This window comes from Natator depressus, chromosome 14 (genome assembly GCF_965152275.1).
Source record: "Natator depressus isolate rNatDep1 chromosome 14, rNatDep2.hap1, whole genome shotgun sequence".
NCBI classification, from domain to species: domain Eukaryota; kingdom Metazoa; phylum Chordata; order Testudines; family Cheloniidae; genus Natator; species Natator depressus.
The window spans coordinates 34,018,144-34,037,635 of NC_134247.1; the positions used below are offsets into that span (position 1 = coordinate 34,018,144).

Here is a 19,492-nt window from a genome sequence, read left to right on the forward strand (position 1 = left end):
CTTGGCTTGTTTAGCCTAACCAAAAGAAGGCTGAGGGGAAATATGATTTGCCCTCTATAAATATATCAGAGGAATAAATACCCGGGAGGGAGAGGAATTATTTAAGCTCAGTACCAATGTGGACACAAGAACAAATGGATATAAACTGGCCATCAGGAAGTTTAGACTTGAAATTAGATGAAGGTTTCTAACCATCAGAGGAGTGAAGTTCTGGAACAGCCTTCCAAGGGAAGCAGTGGGGGCAAAAGACCTATCTGGCTTCAAGATTAAACTCGATACGTTTATGGAGGAGATGGTATGATGGGATAACATGATTTTGGCAATTAATTGATCTTTAACTATTCATGGTAAATAGGCCCTGTCAAGGTTCCTTCCCCACTCTGAACTCTAGGGTACAGATGTGGGGACCTGCATGAAAACCCCCTAAGCTTATTTTTACCATCTTAGGTTAAAACTTCCCCAAGGTATAAACTATTTTCCTGTTTCCCTTGGACTTTATTGCTGCCACCACCAAGTGTCTAACAGATATATAACTGGTAAAGAGCCCACTTGGAAACGTCTTTCTCCCCAAAATCCTCCCCAAACCCTACACCCCCTTTCCTGGGGAAAGCTTGATAAAAATCCTCACCAGTTTGCATAGGTGAACACAGACCCAAACCCTTGGATCTTAAGAACAATGAAAAAAAGCAATCAGGTTCTTAAAAGAAGAATTTTAATTGAAGAACAAGTAAAAGAATCACCTCTGTAAAATCAGGATGGTAAATACCTTACAGGGTAATCAGATTCAAACCAGAGAATCCCTCTAGGCAAAACCTTAAGTTACAAAAAGACACAAAAACAGGAATCTACATTCCATTCAGCACAGCTTATTTTATCAGCCATTTAACCAAAACAGAATCTAACACATATTTAGCTAGATTACTTACTAAGTTCTAAGACTCCATTCCTGCTCCGTTCCCGGCAAAAGCATCACACAGACAGAGAACCTTTGTTTCTCCCCCATCCAGCTTTGAAAGTATCTTGTCTCCTCACTGGTCATTTTGGTCAGGTGCCAGCGAGGTTATCCTAGCTTCTTAACCCTTTACAGGTGAAAGGGTTTTTCCTCTGGCCAGGAGGGATTTTAAAGGTGTTTACCCTTCCCTTTATATTTATGACAGGCCCAATGGCCCGTGATGGAATGTTAGATGGGGTGGGATCTGAGTTACTACAGAGAATCCTTTCCTTGGTATCTGGCTGGTGAATCTTGCCCACATGCTCAGGGTTCAGCTGATCGCCATATCTGGGGTCAGGAAGGAATTTTCCTCCAGGGCAGATTGGAAGAGGCCCTGGGGTTTTTTCGCCTTCCTCTGCAGCATGGGGCATGGGTCACTTGCTAGAGGATTCTCTGCACCTTGAAGTCTTTAAAGCATGATTTGAGGACTTCAATAGCTCAGACATAGGTGAGAGGTTTATTGCAGGAGTGGGGGGAAGGGGGGGTGAGATTTGGTGGCCTGCATTGTGCAGGAGGTCAGACTAGATGATCATAATGGTCCCTTCCGACCTTAATATCTATGAATCTATGAAAAGGAAAAAGATATAGATGAGAGCTAGAATTGGTTCAATGGAATCAATTATATACAGTAATGGCAAAGTTCTTGGTTCAGGCTTGTACCAGTTATGGAACAAACTGCAGGTTCAAATCAAGTCTTTGGAGTACATCCACAGCGGGAATGGGTCATTCAGTCCTTTGTTCAGAGCTTCAGTCTGTAGCAAAGTCCTTCCAGAAGTAAGAAGCAGGATTGAAGACAAGATGGAGGAGATGCATCAGCCTTTTTACAGTCTCTTGTCATGTGGTCTCTGCTTTCTTTGTCCCAAAGACAAGCTACCCAGCACATGGCATAGAAAAACCTTAGTGTTCTGTCCATAGGCAGGTCCCTGAATACCTTGCTGAGTCTCAAGGAGTACGTGCCTTCTCTCAATGCGTCTATTCTACAGCTGATGGTCCTTAATGGGCCATCAATCAGGCTAGGCAGTGCTGACACCAAATTGTCTGGGGTGTCCCCCAGAAGCATAGCATAAGTTTAAACTACAGAAAGTATAGAGCCAATACTTATAACTTTAAATACAAAAATGATACATGCATATAGACAGCATAATCGTAACCAGCAAACCATAACCTTGTCTTAGACACCTTATTTGACCCCCTTTATACAAGATTTTGTGCCACTTCAGGACCTTGGTTGCAACAATGATCTATATGGTGCCAGTTCAGATTAATAACATCACAACCAGGGCCATGGGGTACGTTTGGGGCTGCCTCACTCCAGTGTGTGGGTTTCCTGTTGACTCAGAGTAGGCCCCCCTTTGGAGGCCAGGTGAACTGCCAGCTGTGCCCCATGGGGAGAGACAGGAGCAGTGGCTGGGTGCTGCGGGGAGAGGCCACTGCTTTCCAGGAGGGGAGACTGAGGGTAACGGGGCAGGGGGCCTCCCCGGCGGGGCCATGACTCAAGCTGTTCAGGCGTGGACAAACCTTCACATTGTGCCTCCCCCCACCCACCACCACCACTATGAACATATACAATTTTGGGGGGACAATTAAAAATCAGCCCCCCCAAAGCCCCAGCCCGTGCTATCACAGCTGCCCAGGAGGTTTCCTCACAAATGTCTCAGGTTCTCTGCATAATCAGGGGAATTGCGTGGGCACCCAGCTGTGCATGCTGACTGGGCTTGCGGTTAAGGCATTGGATCGGGACTCAATAAACATGGGGACAGTTCCCAGCTCTGCCCCGATCTGGGTCACCATGTGTCTGTGCAGAGCCCATCACAATGGGGCCCTGATCTCAGATGGGAACTTCCCATGCTAAGAAAGAATGAGCTGTGTATCTCAATGTTAATTTCAAAGTTAAATACCCTTTATGTAGACTTAGGTTGGTTCCGGGGAAAAATGAAACAAGTTTACAAATAAAGTTTGCTGTTTAAACATTTAAGCTTTGGAGTTTTTCCGGCTGATAATACTGAGTAATAGTTGCATCTCCACAGGAAAGTCTGATTGTGCCTGGTTCCCTGACTGTAGCCAAAATACGTTCAAATACTGCAATAAAATATGCTTTTTAAAAAATAAGTAAGTTCTAAGCCCTCAGTAAAATAGGTTCGTTTCAGTAATAACTACTTTGGGCAGATGTTTTAAGGCACAATACAAAAGTCAGAGGATCACCAACCGCCAAAAGCAGGCACGATCTAACTCTGTTCAGCATTGCCATGTATATTAAACCAAGCAGCTATTTGAAAGCAAGGAAATCCCTGGGAAAACATCCGTAACACTGTCCCTTTGCAAGGAAATTCCTGGTTAAAAACCCTTAACTCTGCCCCTTTGAAGACAAAGGAATTTAACACCCTTAATTTTGCTCGTTTGAACACAAGGGAATTCCCAGCCAAAAATCCTTAACTCTGCCCTGGCATGATCAGAAGTTCTATAAGACTGCCCTGTCTTTTCCCCATTTTGGGTGTTACTGTACGTGTTGTCCTGTCCATCTCCACGGTCTTTCTGTGCCCTGGAGGCAGTATGGTGAGCTGCGTCCCAGAGGTCCAGAGCAAGAAGAAGGGGAAGAGATGTTCCCGGGAACAGCCAGTGAAGGTGAAGATGTGCGCCATGCCCTCAGCGTTGTAGAAGGCCAGGCTTGCCTGCTCGCAGTCCAGGTGCACCCGGACCATCCTGGGTGCTGACTCCAGCTGCAGCGGTGTCTCAGGGCAGGTGAGAGCACTCCACTCCCCCTCCTGGCACTGCAGGGCCCAGACCCCCACGTCTGGGGACAGCTGAAACGCCCCCATGCTCTCCATGGAGCCCTGGGCTGCCCCGATGGCCCAGTCTCCCCACTCGCCCACCTCCACGTCCCAGTAGTGTTGCCTGGCTGCAAAGCACTGGGAGGCCAGGACGCAGGGAAGGGGGTCGAATCTCCGGTCACTCTTGGGGACGTCTTGCCAGAGGATGCCACACGTCACACTCCTGCCATCTGCCGAGAGCACCAGGAAGGGGTTGGCAGTGCTCTGGTCCAGCGTCACCTCTGCTGCCGAAAGGGACACTATGGACAGATGGATACAGGTGCTAGGGCAAGACACCGCAGTACCTCCTCTCTGCTCAGCTCCTCAAGTCTCTCGCTATGGGGCCTAGTGGGTAGAGCACTAGGATACCTGGGTTCTATTCCCAGCTCAGGCCTGCTGGCTGACCTGGAGCCAGTCACTTCCCTTCCCTCCCCCTCGTTTTCCCCAGCTGTAAAATGGAGCTAAGCATGATTATTACCAAGAGCCTTTGGATCTTTTTCTGACCCAAGTAGTCAACCTCTTTTGGGAGGACCCCTGAATGGGACACAGGATCCACCAGGGCTGGTGGGAAATTTTCCATGGGAACAGTTTTTGTCTGGAAAAATTGGGCAACAGGGGATGGATCACTTGATGATCACCTGTTCTGTTCATTCCCTCTGGGGCACTTGGCATTGGCCATCGTCGGAAGACAGGATACTGGGCTAGACAGACCTTTGCTCTGACCCAGTATAAACCATTCTTATGTTCTAAAACTCTATGCCTGCTTTCTGTGGACAGAGTGGATGCTTTGTTGAAAAAACAGATGCTCCAAAACTAAAATATTTTGGCCAAAAAAACAGACAACGTTCACCCCAAATCCAGAACGTTTTGGCCTCAAAACCAGTGTTTGCCCTCAAAACCAGTGTTTGCCCAAAATATTTTGGCCCCAAGCCAGATCATTTTAATCTAAAATGCAGAATACTTTGGTCAGAAGCCAAATAATTTTCATCCAAAAACCAAACTAGGGTGATTTTCAGCTATAATGTTTCAGGTTTTGAAGTTTTGATGGAGAGTCGGAATTATCCACAGAAAGTACAAACAAAAATGAAAAAAAGAGAAAAATCTTTCTTCTTGGATTTTTCCATGGGAACAGACCCCTCTTTTCCACCCAGCCCTGTGCCCAGGAAGGATCTCACCAGGGCCATCTACAGAGGTCACTGCATCTCCATGCCCTTGCTGGGGAAAGCTGAAGGATATCGCAGTGGTGTCCTGTGCTTTATATTACCCAGCGTCTGAGTGCGGCTAGCAGAGCTCCCGAGGCACTTGTCCCCTGGTCTCCAGGCAGCCTGTGAGCACAGCCAATCCACCGCAGGGCCGCCTGATCACCCGTGGATAGCAGCCCGCCAGCAACATCGGATCTCAGGCTGCTCAACCCATGCATCCCCAGCTGCGATCTCTCCTGGGCCAGACCTGCTCCCAGCCTTGCCCACTGTCCTGCCCAGTCTGCTCCATTCCTGACCCTTGGCCCTGCCTCTGACCAAAAGCACTGTTTCTAGCCACTGACTCCAGCTCCAGCCACAAGGCCTGGCTGCCCATGCCCTAGTTCGTAACAACCCTCCTCATGGTCCTAGCCTGGGAAAGCCATTGTCTAAGCTCAGCCGGGAATCTCAGATCCAAGCTTTTAGTGTGATGACTGTGGTCAAGTCTTTTAGGCCCAGCTCCTCAAAGGTACTTAGGCACCAAAGGGAGTTGGGCACATTCGAGGATCTGTTCCTTTGAGCCCTACCTCTGGCCTGTGATAGTCAATACATGGAAGACAGGGAGGGGGCTCAGAGACAGTAGGAGTCAAAACCATGTGAGTACCGGAGATAAGTAGAAAACTTTTTTTTTTTTTTACCTTTATCAAGAAATTGTCTCCATTCTGCAATGATAAAAAAGGAGGTCACAATTAGCTGGGGAAGCAGTGAGAGCAGATGAAACAAATCCCATCCAAACTTTTGGGTTTTTGAAACAAAACTCCACCATTTTGTGGGGAGGGATAGCTCAGTGGTTTGAGCATTAGCCTGCTAAACCCAGGGTTGTGAGTTCAATCCTTGAAAGGGCCATTTAGGGATCTGGGGAAAAAATTGGGGATTGGTCCTGCTTTGAGCAGGGGGTTGGACTACATGATCTCCTGAGGTCCCTTCCAACCCTGATATTCTATGATTCTCCCCAATGAAAGTTTTCATTTTGTTCAAAATTCTCCATATTTTTTTAAACACAAAACCACAATTTTTTAAAGTAAAGAAACAGTTTTGGTTTGCAAATATTTTCAGTAGTTTGCTAAAAAAAACACTAGGAAAATTTCTATGAAAAGTTTTAAAAAAATCTTTTGAAACTTTACTGAGGGAAATTCATTCCCATTTGCTCAGTAGCCCTATACTGAACCACAGCTCGCACACTCATTGGGCTGGAGTCTGATTCCAGCAATCGGAGAAAACTGGGCAAGGAGGCCAGACCCCCAGCTGGTGTCAATCGACTGTAGCTCCATTTGGATGAACATAATCACAGCAATTGGCCGCAGCTGTGGGTTTGAACCTCACCTCAGTCCCCAGAAAAATCATGGAGCATGTCCTCAAGGAATCAATTCTGAAGCACTTAGACGAGAGGAAAGTGATCAGGAACAGTCATCATGGATTCACCAAGGGACAGTCATGCCTGACTAATCTAATTGCCTTCTGTGATGAGATAACTGGTTCTGTGGATGAAGGGAAAGCAGTGGACGTGTTATTCCTTGACTTTAGCAAAGCTTTTGATACAGTCTCCCACAGTATTCTTGTCAGCAAGTTAAAGAAGTATGGGCTGGATGGATGCACTACAAGGTGGCTAGAAAGTTGGCTAGATTGTCGGGCTCAACGGGTAGTGATCAATGGCACCATGTCTAGTTGGCAGCCGGTATCTAGCAGAGTGCCCCAAGGGTCGGTCCTGGGGCCGGTTTTGTTCAATATCTTCATTAATGATCTGGAGGATGGTGTGGATTGCACCCTCAGCAAGTTTGCGGATGACACTAAACTGGGAGGAGTGGTAGATACGCTGGAGGGTAGGGATAGGATACAGAGGGACCTAGACAAATTGGAGGATTGGGCCAAAAGAAATCTGATGAGGTTCAACAAGGACAACTGCAGAGTCCTGCACTTAGGACGGAAGAATCCAATGCACCGCTACAGACTAGGGACCGAATGGCTAGGCAGCAGTTCTGCAGAGAAGGACCTAGGGGTGACAGTGGACGAGAAGCTGGATATGAGTCAACAGTGTGCCCTTGTTGCCAAGAAGGCCAGTGGCATTTTGGGGTGTATAAGTAGGGGCATTGCCAGCAGATCAAGGGACGTGATCGTTCCCCTCTATTCGACATTGGTGAGGCCTCATCTGGAGTACTGTGTCCAGTTTTGGGCCCCGCACTACAAGAAGGATGTGGATAAATTGGAGAGAGTCCAGCGAAGGGCAACAAAAATGATTAGGGGTCTGGAACACATGACTTATGAGGAGAGGCTGAGGGAACTGGGATTGTTTAGTCTACGGAAGAGAAGAATGAGGGGGGATTTGATAGCTGCTTTTAACTACCTGAAAGGTGGATCCAAAGAGGATGGATCTAGACTATTCTCAGTGATAGCAGATGACAGGACAAGGAGTAATGGTCTCAAGTTGCAGTGGGGGAGATTTAGGTTGGATATTAGGAAAAACTTTTTCACTAGGAGGGTGGTGAAAGACTGGAATGCGTTACCTAGGGAGGTGGTGGAATCCCGTTCCTTAGAAGTTTTTAAGGTCAGGCTTGACAAAGCCCTGGCTGGGATGATTTAGTTAGGGATTAGTCCTGCTCTGGGCAGGGGGTTGAACTAGATGACCTCCAGAGGTCCCTTCCAACTCTGATATTCTATGATTCTATGATCCCACGGTGGGTGCCACCCCCTGCACATCTCTCTCTCATCTCTCCCCACCTCAGCTGACCCTGACCCTAGGCAGCATCTTTGCTTTCCCCACTCCAGCCTCTGAAGCATCTCTGATCCTTCACCCTCTTCCAGGTCCCTCAGCTTCCTTCCTGGCTATGTGGGTGTGTGTGCAAAACCTGGCACAACGTGGCTCTGATCTCGGTCATCGTGTGTCTGTGCAGAGCCCGTCATGATGGGGCCCTGATCTTGGTCACCATGTGTCTGTGTAGCGCCTGGCACAACAGGGCCCTGATCTCAGTCACTGTGTCTGTGCAGCACCCAGCACAACGGGGTCCTGATCTTGGGTGGGATCTCTCGGTTCTGCCCTGATACACTATTACGTGATGGGTGCTGAGGCGATGTTATAGAGACACAAGTTACCGTGTGCTGGAAATACTCACCACGCTCTTTGGACACCTCCCCTGGAAGAGAAAGCAAGAGGTGAGGCTGTGAGCAGGAGCGACACTCAAGGGGGATTTCCTGCGCCCTGTGTGGCTCATCTCTATCGTCCCACTACGGCTGTTTCTCCCTCACCTCCCACTGAGCACATATGCCATTCCCATCCCATTCCCACCTCCTGGGATAGACTGAGAGGCGCCTGTGGCTCTGGGGGAACGTATGTGCGTCCTAGAGGGGGCAGCTAGGGAGAATCCATTGGCCCAGCCCCCAGTGGGTGTCCATTTGCACCCTCTAGGAATGAATTCTTAGCCCGGTCTGTGCTCCCGGAAACCCTCCAGAAAGTGCCTCATTGCCAGGAGGTCGTATAGGCCGAGCAAGCCTGAGAGAGACACATGACTGGCCAGGGAGAGTGCAGGGACTGGCATGCCTGATGGCCAGTTTCCCTGGGATCCGTGGTGCTGGACAGGGCTTAGGCACAATCATTTGGGCTTATCTCTCTCCTCCTTCTCAGCTTTCCCCCGATTAAGCCAAAGAGGCAGCATGGGCCGATGGTTAGAGCACTGAACAGGCCATTAGAAGTGCTGATTTCGGTTCCTGGATTTGCTGCTGAACTGCTTGGAGAGCTTGGGAAAGACACTGCTCTCTGCCTCAGTTTCCCCTCACACCCTTTGTTTATTTTGACTCTTTATTTTATTTTGCTCTGTAGGGGAGGGAGACCGTCACCGTGTGTCTTTGCAGTGCCTGGCCTGACAGGGCCCTGATCGCGGTCACCGTGTGTCTGTGAAGCACCAGGCATGACGGGGCTCTGATCTCAGTCATTGTGTGTCTGTGCAGCGCCCAGCACAACGGGACCCTGATCTTGTTTGCACAGGGATGACTTCCACCTTCCAGGAAAGAAGTAGTTTGTATGGAATTTTCTGTCTGTAACCCACACATTCCCTTAGAAAAAAGTATTGGCCACTCTGTGAAACACATTCCCTACTGCACTGTCTGGAGCGAGATTGTTACCTTTGAGTACCTGGAGCTTTCGGAAGAGATAAACAGCCAAGGGCACGAGGAAGAGACATACTGGTAGAAAGATGAGAAAGGCCCACATTTCCGGGGCATGCCTGGGGAAGAGCCCTGAGGGAGAACACACATTGCAACTTCTCAGAGGAGCAGCAAGAGCACTCCTAAGCACTTTGCTGGGAAAGGCGAAGTCAGTGGAGGTACTGAGGGCTGAGAGCCAGATTTTGAGCTCAGCTCCCGTGGGCTAATCTGGAGTCACCCCCCAAATGCACTGGGGGCAGGGCCAGATTCTGATCTCAGCTTGCCTTGAGTCAGTCTGGAGTCACTCCCCAACTGCAATGAGGACAGGGCTGGATTCTGATCTCAGCTCCACTGGGGTTCATCCAGAGTCACCCCTGCCGGCACTGGGGGCAGGGCTGGATTCTGATCTCAGCTTCCCTGGGGTCAATCCAGAGTCACCCCCTGTCTGCAATGAGGCCAAGCCATGTGGATAAGCATCAGGGAGGAACCTGAGGTGTGCGGGCAGCCCACCTGTGATACGAATAGTCGTCTCTCTCTCTGGGCTGGAGAAGCCGGCTTTGATGGTGCAGGTCAGTGCTGGGTCCGAGCTCTCAGTCACCACCAAGGAGCTGGAGACGTTGAATAGGCCGTTGTCACTGCACGGTTTCTGTTCAGAGCTGGGGCTCAGGGTCTCCCCACGGCCATTCCTCCAGAGCACGTGGGGCTCCGGGTACCACCCCGCAGAGAGACACAAGACCCACACCCCCCAGTCCTTGTACCCAGCCATGTGCAGGACAGGGTCTGAGCCAGAGCCTGGGGGATGGAGAATCAGAAGCAAAAAGTTAACACGGTAAGAATGATTAACACATCTGTGATAGCAGTGATCTCAAAGCACTTTACGAAGCCAGGGATATGCCCCATTGACGCCAATGGAGCTGCGACCCATTGACCCCAGCTGGGGATCTGTCCCCATTGACTCTCCTGGAGCTACAGCCCATTGACCCCAGCTGAGATCTGGCCCCATTGACTCCAGTGGAGCTATGGATGATTGACACCAACTGGGAATCTGGCCCATTGACTCTCATGGAGCTATGGTCCATTGACCTGAGCTGCAGATCTGGCCCCACTGATTCCAGTGGAGCTACGGACAATTGACACCAGCTTTGGATCTGGCCCCACTGACTCTAATGGAGCTACAGCCCCCTGACCCCGGCTGGGGATCTGGCCCCATTGACTCCAGTGGAGCTACGTACACCGGCTGGGGGTCTGCCCCCCACACTTTTAAGCCTTTGATTCTGGGAATGGCAATTCTAAAGGCTGCACTCTGGGGAGGCATCCCAGGGAATTTTAATGGGAGCTGGGTACCCAAATCCCCAGGCCAACTGTGGAAATCTCCGCTTCTGAATCTGCAGGTGAAATGCAGCAGGAAGTGCACGGGTCCGAGGACGTGTCACAATCCCCCATTGCACTGCGACGCCTAGTGTTCCCATGGGAGCGAGCCGCACGCAGTCGGAGCTGCTCACCCGTCACGCTGAGCTCCAGCAGGGCCGTGCTGTAGTGACTGGGTGACTGGACCTCGCACAAGTGCTCCCCTTCGTCTGATGGCTGGACGTCCCGGATCCTCAGGGAGACGTTCCCATGGGCCAGGCCCTGGGTGATGAGCTCCGTCCTGCCCTGGTAACCCGTGCCCTGCACCTCGCTCCTGTTCGGCCAGTAGACGTGGACGTCCTGGCCCAACTGGGGCCGGCTCCATTTCACCTGCATGGCCTGGGCGCTGAGCGCAGGGGAGAGGTGGCAGGGCAGCAGCACAGTGCCCCCCAGTGGGGCGGAGATGGGGCTGGCGGGACCCAGCACATGGAATGATTCTGGGGGAGAAACAGTGTCTGGTCAGAGAGCATGGGAGGGAGAGGGGGCTGATGGTCAGTGAGTCCCCACCAAGGGGTGACTGGCTTGACGGGCTCAGTTCCCAGCTCTGCCACCAATCCCTGGTGTACCTGCGGGCCAGTCACCCCATTCCTCTCTGCCTCAACGCCCTTGCTGGGAAACGGGGATAACGATCCAGGCGTCTTTAGAGGCACTGTGGCCAAGTTGCTAGAGTGCTGGCCTGGGAGGCAGGAGTCCTGGGTTCACTCCTGGCTCTGCACTGGCCTGCTGAGTGAATGTGGGCAAGGAACTTCCCTGTCCGTGCCTCAGTTTCCCCAGGTGTACCGTGTGGATAATGATACTGGTCTCTTCTGCAAGACACCCTGAGATCTACTGATGTAAAGTGCTAGATAAGAACTAGATGTTATTATTAGAGCATTTGCTCTTTGGGGCAGGGCATTGTGTGTCTGTGCAGCAACGGGATCCTGATCTCGATCACTGTGTGTCTGTGCCTCGCCCAGTGCGATGGGGCCCTGATCTCGGTCACTGTGTATCTGTGCCGTGCCAGACACTATGGCATCTCTAGGTGCTACTGTAACAGAAATTACCTCCAATGACACTACATCAAAAGAACACTAGGTAGCTAATCAAGCATTCAAAAGTCAGGAGCTGTCAGATTTCTGGAGGTTTGAACAACCTCAACTCTGCTCCCCTTTTGGGCGTATCCTATGTGCTGAAGAAGTGTAAAACCAGCATGTAAGTGTGTTATTACAGACCAACCCCAGAAAGAGGAGGTCTAGCTACAGCTGTGATGTGAAATAGATTTAACTGGACCTGCGGGTGTGTGTTTGCATGTGTTCATGCTCTTAAACCAATTTAAACTTGGCTCTTAGCCACGTAGCTCACACTCATCAATTTCCAGGCCTGAGGCCAACTGGGAGAACTAGTGGGAAGCCACCAGAGAGTTGCCCATACTGGTGATAGGGCCAGTTAAACTAGAAAGCTTTTAACCCATTTGCGTTGGTGAATCGGGTGTAGACGAGCCCCAGTAGAGGGTGGTGCGTGTATCTCGGGGCGCTGCCCCCTGTTAACCAACAGGTCATCTTCTCTAGCACCCAACACCTTGTGAGGGTTCGAGCCACCCATGGCTCGGTGGGCACTGGCCACCCGAGTTGTTTTGTGCCCTGTGCTACCGATGGGATGTGGAACTAAGATGCAATAGTTGTGAAATTGCACAATTTGTTCTGGTTTGGAACAGACTGGATCACATCCTGACGGTGTCCCCTTTGCACACACGCCAATCTCACCTGGGGCTGCCATCCCAATGCCCAGGAGGAGGCAGAAGGCAACTGGTATGGCCTGATTGCAGCGTTGGGTGCTCTCCATCCTGTGGGCCTCTGGGAGATGTCTCCCGGCACCGCCACAGAACATTGGTCACCGTGCAGAGGGGGCATCAGGCTCCGGGCTCCTCATCCGCATGGGACGTGGGAAGGCTAAACACCCGTGAGCCCCCCAACAGGTCAGTTCTTCAACCAAAAGCTTTCTCCTTGAAACAACAGGGCCTCCTGCAAAATCAGCATTTTCTCCTAAGAAATTATTTTCGCTTTCCACAGGAAATAAAACTGTCAGCACCAAAACCTGCGAGGAAAGAACCCCCTCCTCCCCGCGTTTACCTGGCTTTTCCACAATGTGTTTTGCTTGGAAATGGCAGAAAAAAAGCCCAGCTTTTGGCTGCTTTTCAGACTTTTCCCCCTCCCTAGTACAGAAGGAAAGAAAGAAGAAATGTTCAAGTGAAAGTCACCCCGCACTGCGTCCCAGCCATTAATTGTCTCCCTCTCTGAGCTGGAGGAAGTGACACACAGTAACATGGCGGTAAAAATAATTCAGCAGGAGAGAAACTAGTTAATTAACTCATTAAAACGTGGGGAAATGGAGAAATCGCCCTTTCCTCCCAGGGGCTGGTGAATAATGTATCAACAAAGCACAGGGGCGGGAACTGGGGGGGGGGGGCTGCCGCACCCCCTGGCCCGAAGTGGTTTCTCAGGGTTTACAATTTGGTTCCATAGCTCTCAGCACCCCCACTGGACACACTGTTCCAGCGCCACTGCAACAAATCGTTTCCGGTCGTTGTCCCCCGGAGCCCCCCATTTTCTGGGCAGCGGTCCCCCCTTTCTTTGCCTGACAGAAGGGCTCCCGCAGTCCTACCGGCGGAGGGGGGGCTGGGAAGCAGGGGTGCCAGCTGTCCGGGTCGTCTCAGAATCTCCCCTTTCTGGAAGCAGCTGGCCCAGGAAGTGTGTCCGGGTGCTCAGGGTCAGGAGCAGGCGGGATGTCCTGGGGTTTGTGAACACGAGACCCGGACGGGAACCAGGCGGAGCATTTTGGAGAGGGCCCCGACACCGCCCACTCCGCTGCAGGGCAAGGAAATTCCCCTCCCCCCCCGGGGCGTTCCCAGCCTGGCCACTGAGCCCCGCCCCGGGACAGCCAGACAACGCATGGCTGGGGCTGGGCTGCACAGCCGGGCTGCACCCAACGGACTCTGCCCCCTCCCTGCCCCCCAGCGGTGCCAACGCTGGGTTTCAAAACCAAGGGCCTGTTTTCTAGCCTCCTCCCCCCGCTAGGATTATGACCATTAATGAGAACACCGAGCAGCTGGGACTATGGGGGTGGGGGCGCTGAGAGCCACAGAGCAAGCTGTGAACCCTGTGTACGATGCAGCACTTTCCCCTTCCCCAGGGGCTTTTCTTGCTGCTTTCTGCAGCGCTCGGCAACTCCCGCTCTTCTTTTACAGAGATGACGAAATAAGGGGCGCCCCTTGTAATAAGGGACTGTTGGCAACCCTAGGTCAGACCCACAGTCTGGTACTGCCCCCCTTGCCACCCGACATTAGATCAGTGGGTCCAGCCAGCTGGTATCTCACCCTCCGCTTCCACAGAACAGATCAGTGGGTCCAGCCAGCCTGGTGTCTAGTTTCCAACAGTGCCAGCTGTGCAGTGGCAGGTGTAACAGCCCGGTGACGGGGCTCTAGCAGGATAAACCACCCATGTGGGTTAATTCCTTCCTCGCTCCCCAGCATTAGACAGCGTCTCTGTCTGTGGCTCTCCCCCGCTGTTTGTTACAGCGCCGCTTTCCTCCCGCCTGGCTGTTCTCCTTATCCTTATCCAGGCAGCCATCCACTCCTCTCTCGGACACGAGCCCTGCTAATCTCACAGTGACACGCGGTAGCAGGGAGTCCCACCGGCTAACCGTGCGTGACAGAGGGAAAAGTAAAGGAGGACTTATGGCACCTTAGAGACTAACCAATTTATTTGAGCATGAGCTTTCGTGAGCCACAGCTCACTTCATCGGATGCATAAAAGTGGAAAATGCAGTGAGGATGTTTTTATACACACAGCTCATGAAAAAATGGGTGTTTATCACTTCAAAAGGTTTTCTCCCCCCCCCCCCCCACTCTCCTGCTGGTAATAGCTTATCTAAAGTGATCACTCTCCTTACAATGTGTATGATAATGAAGGTGGGCCATTTCCAGCATAAATCCAGGGTTTAACAAGAACGTCTGAGGAAGGGGGGGGGAAGGGGGTAGGAAAAAACAAGGGGAAATAGGCTACCTTGCATAATGACTTAGCCACTCCCAGTCTCTATTCAACCCTAAGTTAATTGTATCCAATTTGCAAATGAATTCCAATTCAGCAATCTCTGGCTGGACTCTGGTTTTGAAGTTTTTCTGTTGTAATATCGCAACTTTCATGTCTGTAATCGCGTGACCAGAGAGATTCTCCGACTGGTTTATGAATGTTATAATTCTTGACATCTGATTTGTGTCCATTTATTCTTTTACGTAGAGACTGTCCAGTTTGACCAATGTACATGGCAGAGGGGCATTGCTGGCACATGATGGCATATATCACATTGGTAGATGTGCAGGTGAATGAGCTTCTGGTAGTGTGGCTGATGTTATTAGGCCCTGTGATGGTGTCCCCTGAATAGATATGTGGGCACAGTTGGCAACGGGCTTTATTGCAAGGATAGGTTCCTGGGTTAGTGGTTCTGTTGTGTGGTATGTAGTTGCTGGTGAGTATTTGCTTCAGGTTGGGGGGCTGTCTGTAGGCAAGGACTGGCCTGTCTCCCAAGATTTGTGAGAGTGATGGGTCATCCTTCAGGATAGGTTGTAGATCCTTGATAATGCGTTGGAGGGCTTTTAGTTGGGGGCTGAAGGTGATGGCTAGTGGTGTTCTGTTATTTTCTTTGTTGGGACTGTCCTGCAGTAGGTGACTTCTGGGTACTCTTCTGGCTCTGTCAATCTGTTTCTTCACTTCAGCAGGTGGGTATTGTAGTTGTAAGAATGCTTGATAGAGAACTTGTAGGTGTTTGTCTCTGTCTGAGGGGTTGTAGCAAATGCGGTTGTATCGTAGAGCTTGGCTGTAGACAATGGATCGTGTGGTATGGTCTGGGTGAAAGCTGGAGGCATGTAGGTAGGAATAGCGGTCAGTAGGTTTCCGGTATAGGGTGGTGTTTATGTGACCATCGCTTATTAGCACTGTAGTGTCCAGGAAGTGGATCTCTTGTGTGGACTGGTCCAGGCTGAGCTTGTTGGTGGGATGGAAATTGTTGAAATCATGGTGGAATTCCTCAAGGGCTTCTTTTCCATGGGTCCAGATGATGAAGATGTCATCAATATAGTGCAAGTAGAGTAGGGGTATTAGGGGACGAGAGCTGAGGAAGCGTTGTTCTAAGTCAGCCATAAAAATGTTGGCATACTGTGGGGCCATGCGGGTACGCATAGCAGTGCCGCTGATTTGAAGGTATACATTGTCTCCAAATGTGAAATAGTTATGGGTGAGGACAAAGTCACAAAGTTCAGCCACCAGGTTTGCCGTGACATTATCGGGGATAGTGTTCCTGACGGCTTGTAGTCCATCTTTGTGTGGAATGTTGGTGTAGAGGGCTTCTACATCCATAGTGGCCAGGATGGTATTTTCAGGAAGATCACCAATGGATTGTAGTTTCCTTAGGAAGTCAGTGGTGTCTCGAAGATAGCTGGGAGTGCTGGTAGTGTAGGGCCTGAGGAGGGAGTCTACATAGCCAGACAATCCTGCTGTTAGGGTGCCAATGCCTGAGATGATGGGGCGCCCAGGATTTCCAGGTTTATGGATCTTGGGTAGTAGATAGAATATCCCACGTCGGGGTTCCAGGGGTGTGTCTGTGCGGATTTGATCTTGTGCTTTTTCAGGGAGTATCTTGAGCAAATGCTGTAGTTTCTTTTGGTAACCCTCAGTGGGATCAGAGGGTAATGGCTTGTAGAAAGTGGTGTTGGAGAGCTGCCGAGTAGCCTCTTGTTCATATTCCGACCTATTCATGATGACAACAGCACCTCCTTTGTCAGCCTTTTTGATTATGATGTCAGAGTTGTTTCTGAGGCTGTGGATGGCATTGTGTTCTGCACGGCTGAGGTTGTGGGGCAAGTGATGCTGCTTTTCCATTATTTCAGCCCATGCACGTTGGCGGAAGCACTCTATGTAGAAGTCCAGTCTGTTGTTTCAACCTTCAGGAGGAGTCCACCCAGAATCCTTATTTTTGTAGTGTTGGTAGGAAGGTGTCTGTGGATTAGTATGTTGTTCAGAGGAGTGTTGGAAATATTCCTTGAGTCGAGACGTTGAAAATAGGAGGGAAAAGTGAGAGCCAGCCACCCCATCTGCTCAGGCTGCATTTTGAATGTCTCCCCCTTCCATTTCCACCGACCCGTCTCCTGGCTGGGAGCAGCCAGTCTTGGGCATCACTCATTATCTTGGGGTCCTCTGGCGGGCCCAGGGAAAGGGGATTTCTGAGCACTCCCAAATTAGATGGGCAGATTGGAGGTATCAGGGCAGTGAATTCTCACACCCCTGGGGTGTGTAAATGGAGACTAGATCTTGTACTAGGTTTTAGCCCTGGGGCAATTCCTCTCCCCTCCAGGACCCCGGTCAATATCCTCAAGGCAGGTGCTATAGTGCTGGATGCATCTACCTCTCCCACTGTCCTGCAAAGCACCACCACACTCTCAGCTCCATTCCCTGTGGGCTGCCCCTGGAGCAGGGGCACGGGCAGCACTGCCCCCTTGGGATTGGATCCCGACGGCCCCTGCCCAGTAGAATTTTGAGCCTTTGCTGCAGCAATGGGCGTGGTATCTCACTCTCTTGGTGGCAATCACCAAGGGCTATGGACTTTGTGCCAGGGCTGGGATGGTGGAGGGTTGTGGGAAGGAGACGGCTGCTAGCTAGCAAGCTCCAGCTCACTTACAGAGCAAGCTTGGAAGCTCTGATCAGAGGGATGCTGACTCCAGTGGAGTGACGCTGATTGTCCCCAGCTGTGGATCTGACCCCATTGACTCCAATGGTGCTATGGCCCATTGACCCCAGCTGGGGATCTGGCCCCATTGATTCCAATGGAGCTACGGCCCATTGATCAAAGTCTAAAATAGAGAAAGAACAAGTCAAAAGTTACTTAGACAAGTTAGATGCCTTCAAATCACCAGGGCCTGATGAAATGCATCCTAGAATACTCAAGGAGCTGACTGAGGCAATATCTGAGCCATTAGCAATTATCTTTGAAAAGTCATGGAAGATGGGAGACATTCCAGAAGACTGGAAAAGGGCAAATATAATGTCCATCTATAAAAAGGGAAATAAGGACAACCTGGGGAATTACAGACCAGTCAGCTTAACTTCTGTAATCGGAAAGATAATGGAGCAAATAATTAAGCAATCAATTTGCAAACACCTAGAAGATAAAAAGGTGATAAATAAGAGTCATCATGGATTTGTCAAGAACAAATCATGTCAAACCAACCTGATAGCTTTCTTTGACAGGGTAACAAGCCTTGTGGATAGGGGGGAAGCGGTAGATGTGGTATATCTTGACTTTAGTAAGGCTTTTGATACTGTCTCTCATAACCTTCTCATAAACAAACTAGGGAAATACAACTGAGATGGAGCTACGACAAGGTGGGTGCATAACTGTTTGGAAAATCGTTCCCAGAAAGTAGTTATCCATGGTTCACAGTCATGCTGGAAGAGCATAACGAGTGGGGTCCCGCAGGGATCAGTTCTGGGTCCGGTTCTGTTCAATATCTTCATAAATGATTTAGATAATGGCATAGAGAGTACACTTATAAAGTTTGCGGACAATACCAAGCTGGGATGGGTTGCAAGGGCTTTGGAGGATAGGATTAATATTCAAAATGATCTGGACAAACTGGAGAAATGGTCTGAAGTAAATAGAATGAAATTCATTAAGGACAAATGCGAAGTACTCAATTTAGGAAGGAACAATCATTTGCACACATACAAAATGGGAAATGACTGCCTAGGAAGGAGTACTGCAGAAAGGGATCTGGGGGTCATAGTGGATCACAAGCTAAATATAAGTCAACAGTGTAATGCTGTTGCAAAAAAAGAAAACATCATTATCAGGAGTATTGTAAGCAAGATATGAGAAGTAATTCTTCCGCTCTACTCCGCGCTGATTAGGCCTCAACTGGAGTATTGTGTCCAGTTCTGGGCACCACATTTCAGGAAAGATGTGGACAAATTGGAGAAAGTCCAGAGAACAAAAATGATGAAAAGTCTAGTAAACATGACCTATGAGGGAAGATTGAAAAAACTGGATTTGTTTAGTCTGGAGAAGAGAAGACTGAGAGGGGACATGATAACAGTTTTCAAGTACATAAAAGGTTGTTACAAGGAGGAAGGAGAAAAATTGTTCTTAACCTCTGAGAATAGGACAAGAACCAATGGGCTTAAATTGCAGCAACTGTCAGGGTGGTTAAGCACTGGAATAAACTGCCTAGGGAGGCTGTGGAGTCTCCATCATTGGGGATTTTTAAGAGCAGGTTGGACAAACACCTGTCAGGGATGCTCTAGATCAGTGGTTCCCAAACTTGTTCCACCGCTTGTGCAGGGAAAGCCCCTGGCGGGCCGGGCCCATTTGTTTACCTGCTGCATCCGCAGGGAGCTGTGATCGCTCGAACCTGCGGACGCGGCAGGTAAACAAACCAGTCGGGCCCGCCGGGGGCTTTCCCTGCACAAGTGGCGGAACAAGTTTGGGAACCACTGGTCTAGATCATATTTAGTCCTGCCATGGGTGCAGGGGACTGGATGACCTCTCAAGGTTCCTTCCAGTTCTCTGATTTTATGACCCCAGCTGGGGATCTGGCCCCATGACTCCAATGGAGCTATAGCCCACTGACACCGGCTGTAGCCCCATTGACTTCAGCTACATTGGAATACAAGCCCCACTGCATGGCTGAAGCTGGCCTGGGTCAGCTGAGTCGGGCTCACAGGGCTTGGCTTCGGAGGTTAAATGTTGCTGTGTAGATGTTCAGGCTTGGATTGGCGTCCTGGCTCTGGGATCCTCCCTGCTTGCATGGTCCCAGGGGCCAGGCTCCAACCCCCGCCTGAACGTCTACACAGCAACTTTTAGCTCCGCAGCCTGAGCCCCACAAATGT

General features: G+C 50.3%; 2 protein-coding genes across 3 annotated transcripts in view; both read right to left on the reverse strand.

Moving 5' to 3' along the window:
• LOC141998762 (uncharacterized) overlaps window positions 1-19,492 on the reverse strand; it is a 406,176-nt gene that overhangs the window by 269,558 nt on the left and 117,126 nt on the right. The gene's annotated exons all lie outside the window — the stretch shown is intronic.
• Window positions 746-13,995, reverse strand: LOC141998714 (butyrophilin subfamily 1 member A1-like). 2 transcript variants are annotated; one of them, XM_074971681.1, is made up of 9 exons: window positions 13,930-13,995; window positions 12,686-12,768; window positions 12,320-12,577; window positions 10,673-11,014; window positions 9,681-9,962; window positions 9,150-9,263; window positions 8,144-8,164; window positions 5,675-5,698; window positions 746-4,058 (listed from the first exon to the last, which is right to left on the reverse strand). In XM_074971681.1, the coding sequence occupies exons 3-9, from the start codon at window positions 12,441-12,443 to the stop codon at window positions 3,421-3,423; spliced, it is 1,545 nt and encodes a 514-aa protein (XP_074827782.1). In that variant the 5' UTR covers window positions 12,444-12,577; window positions 12,686-12,768; window positions 13,930-13,995; the 3' UTR covers window positions 746-3,420. The 2 variants fall into 2 exon arrangements, with proteins under 2 accessions (XP_074827782.1, XP_074827781.1); XM_074971680.1 differs by lacking the exon at window positions 13,930-13,995 and adding an exon at window positions 13,218-13,413.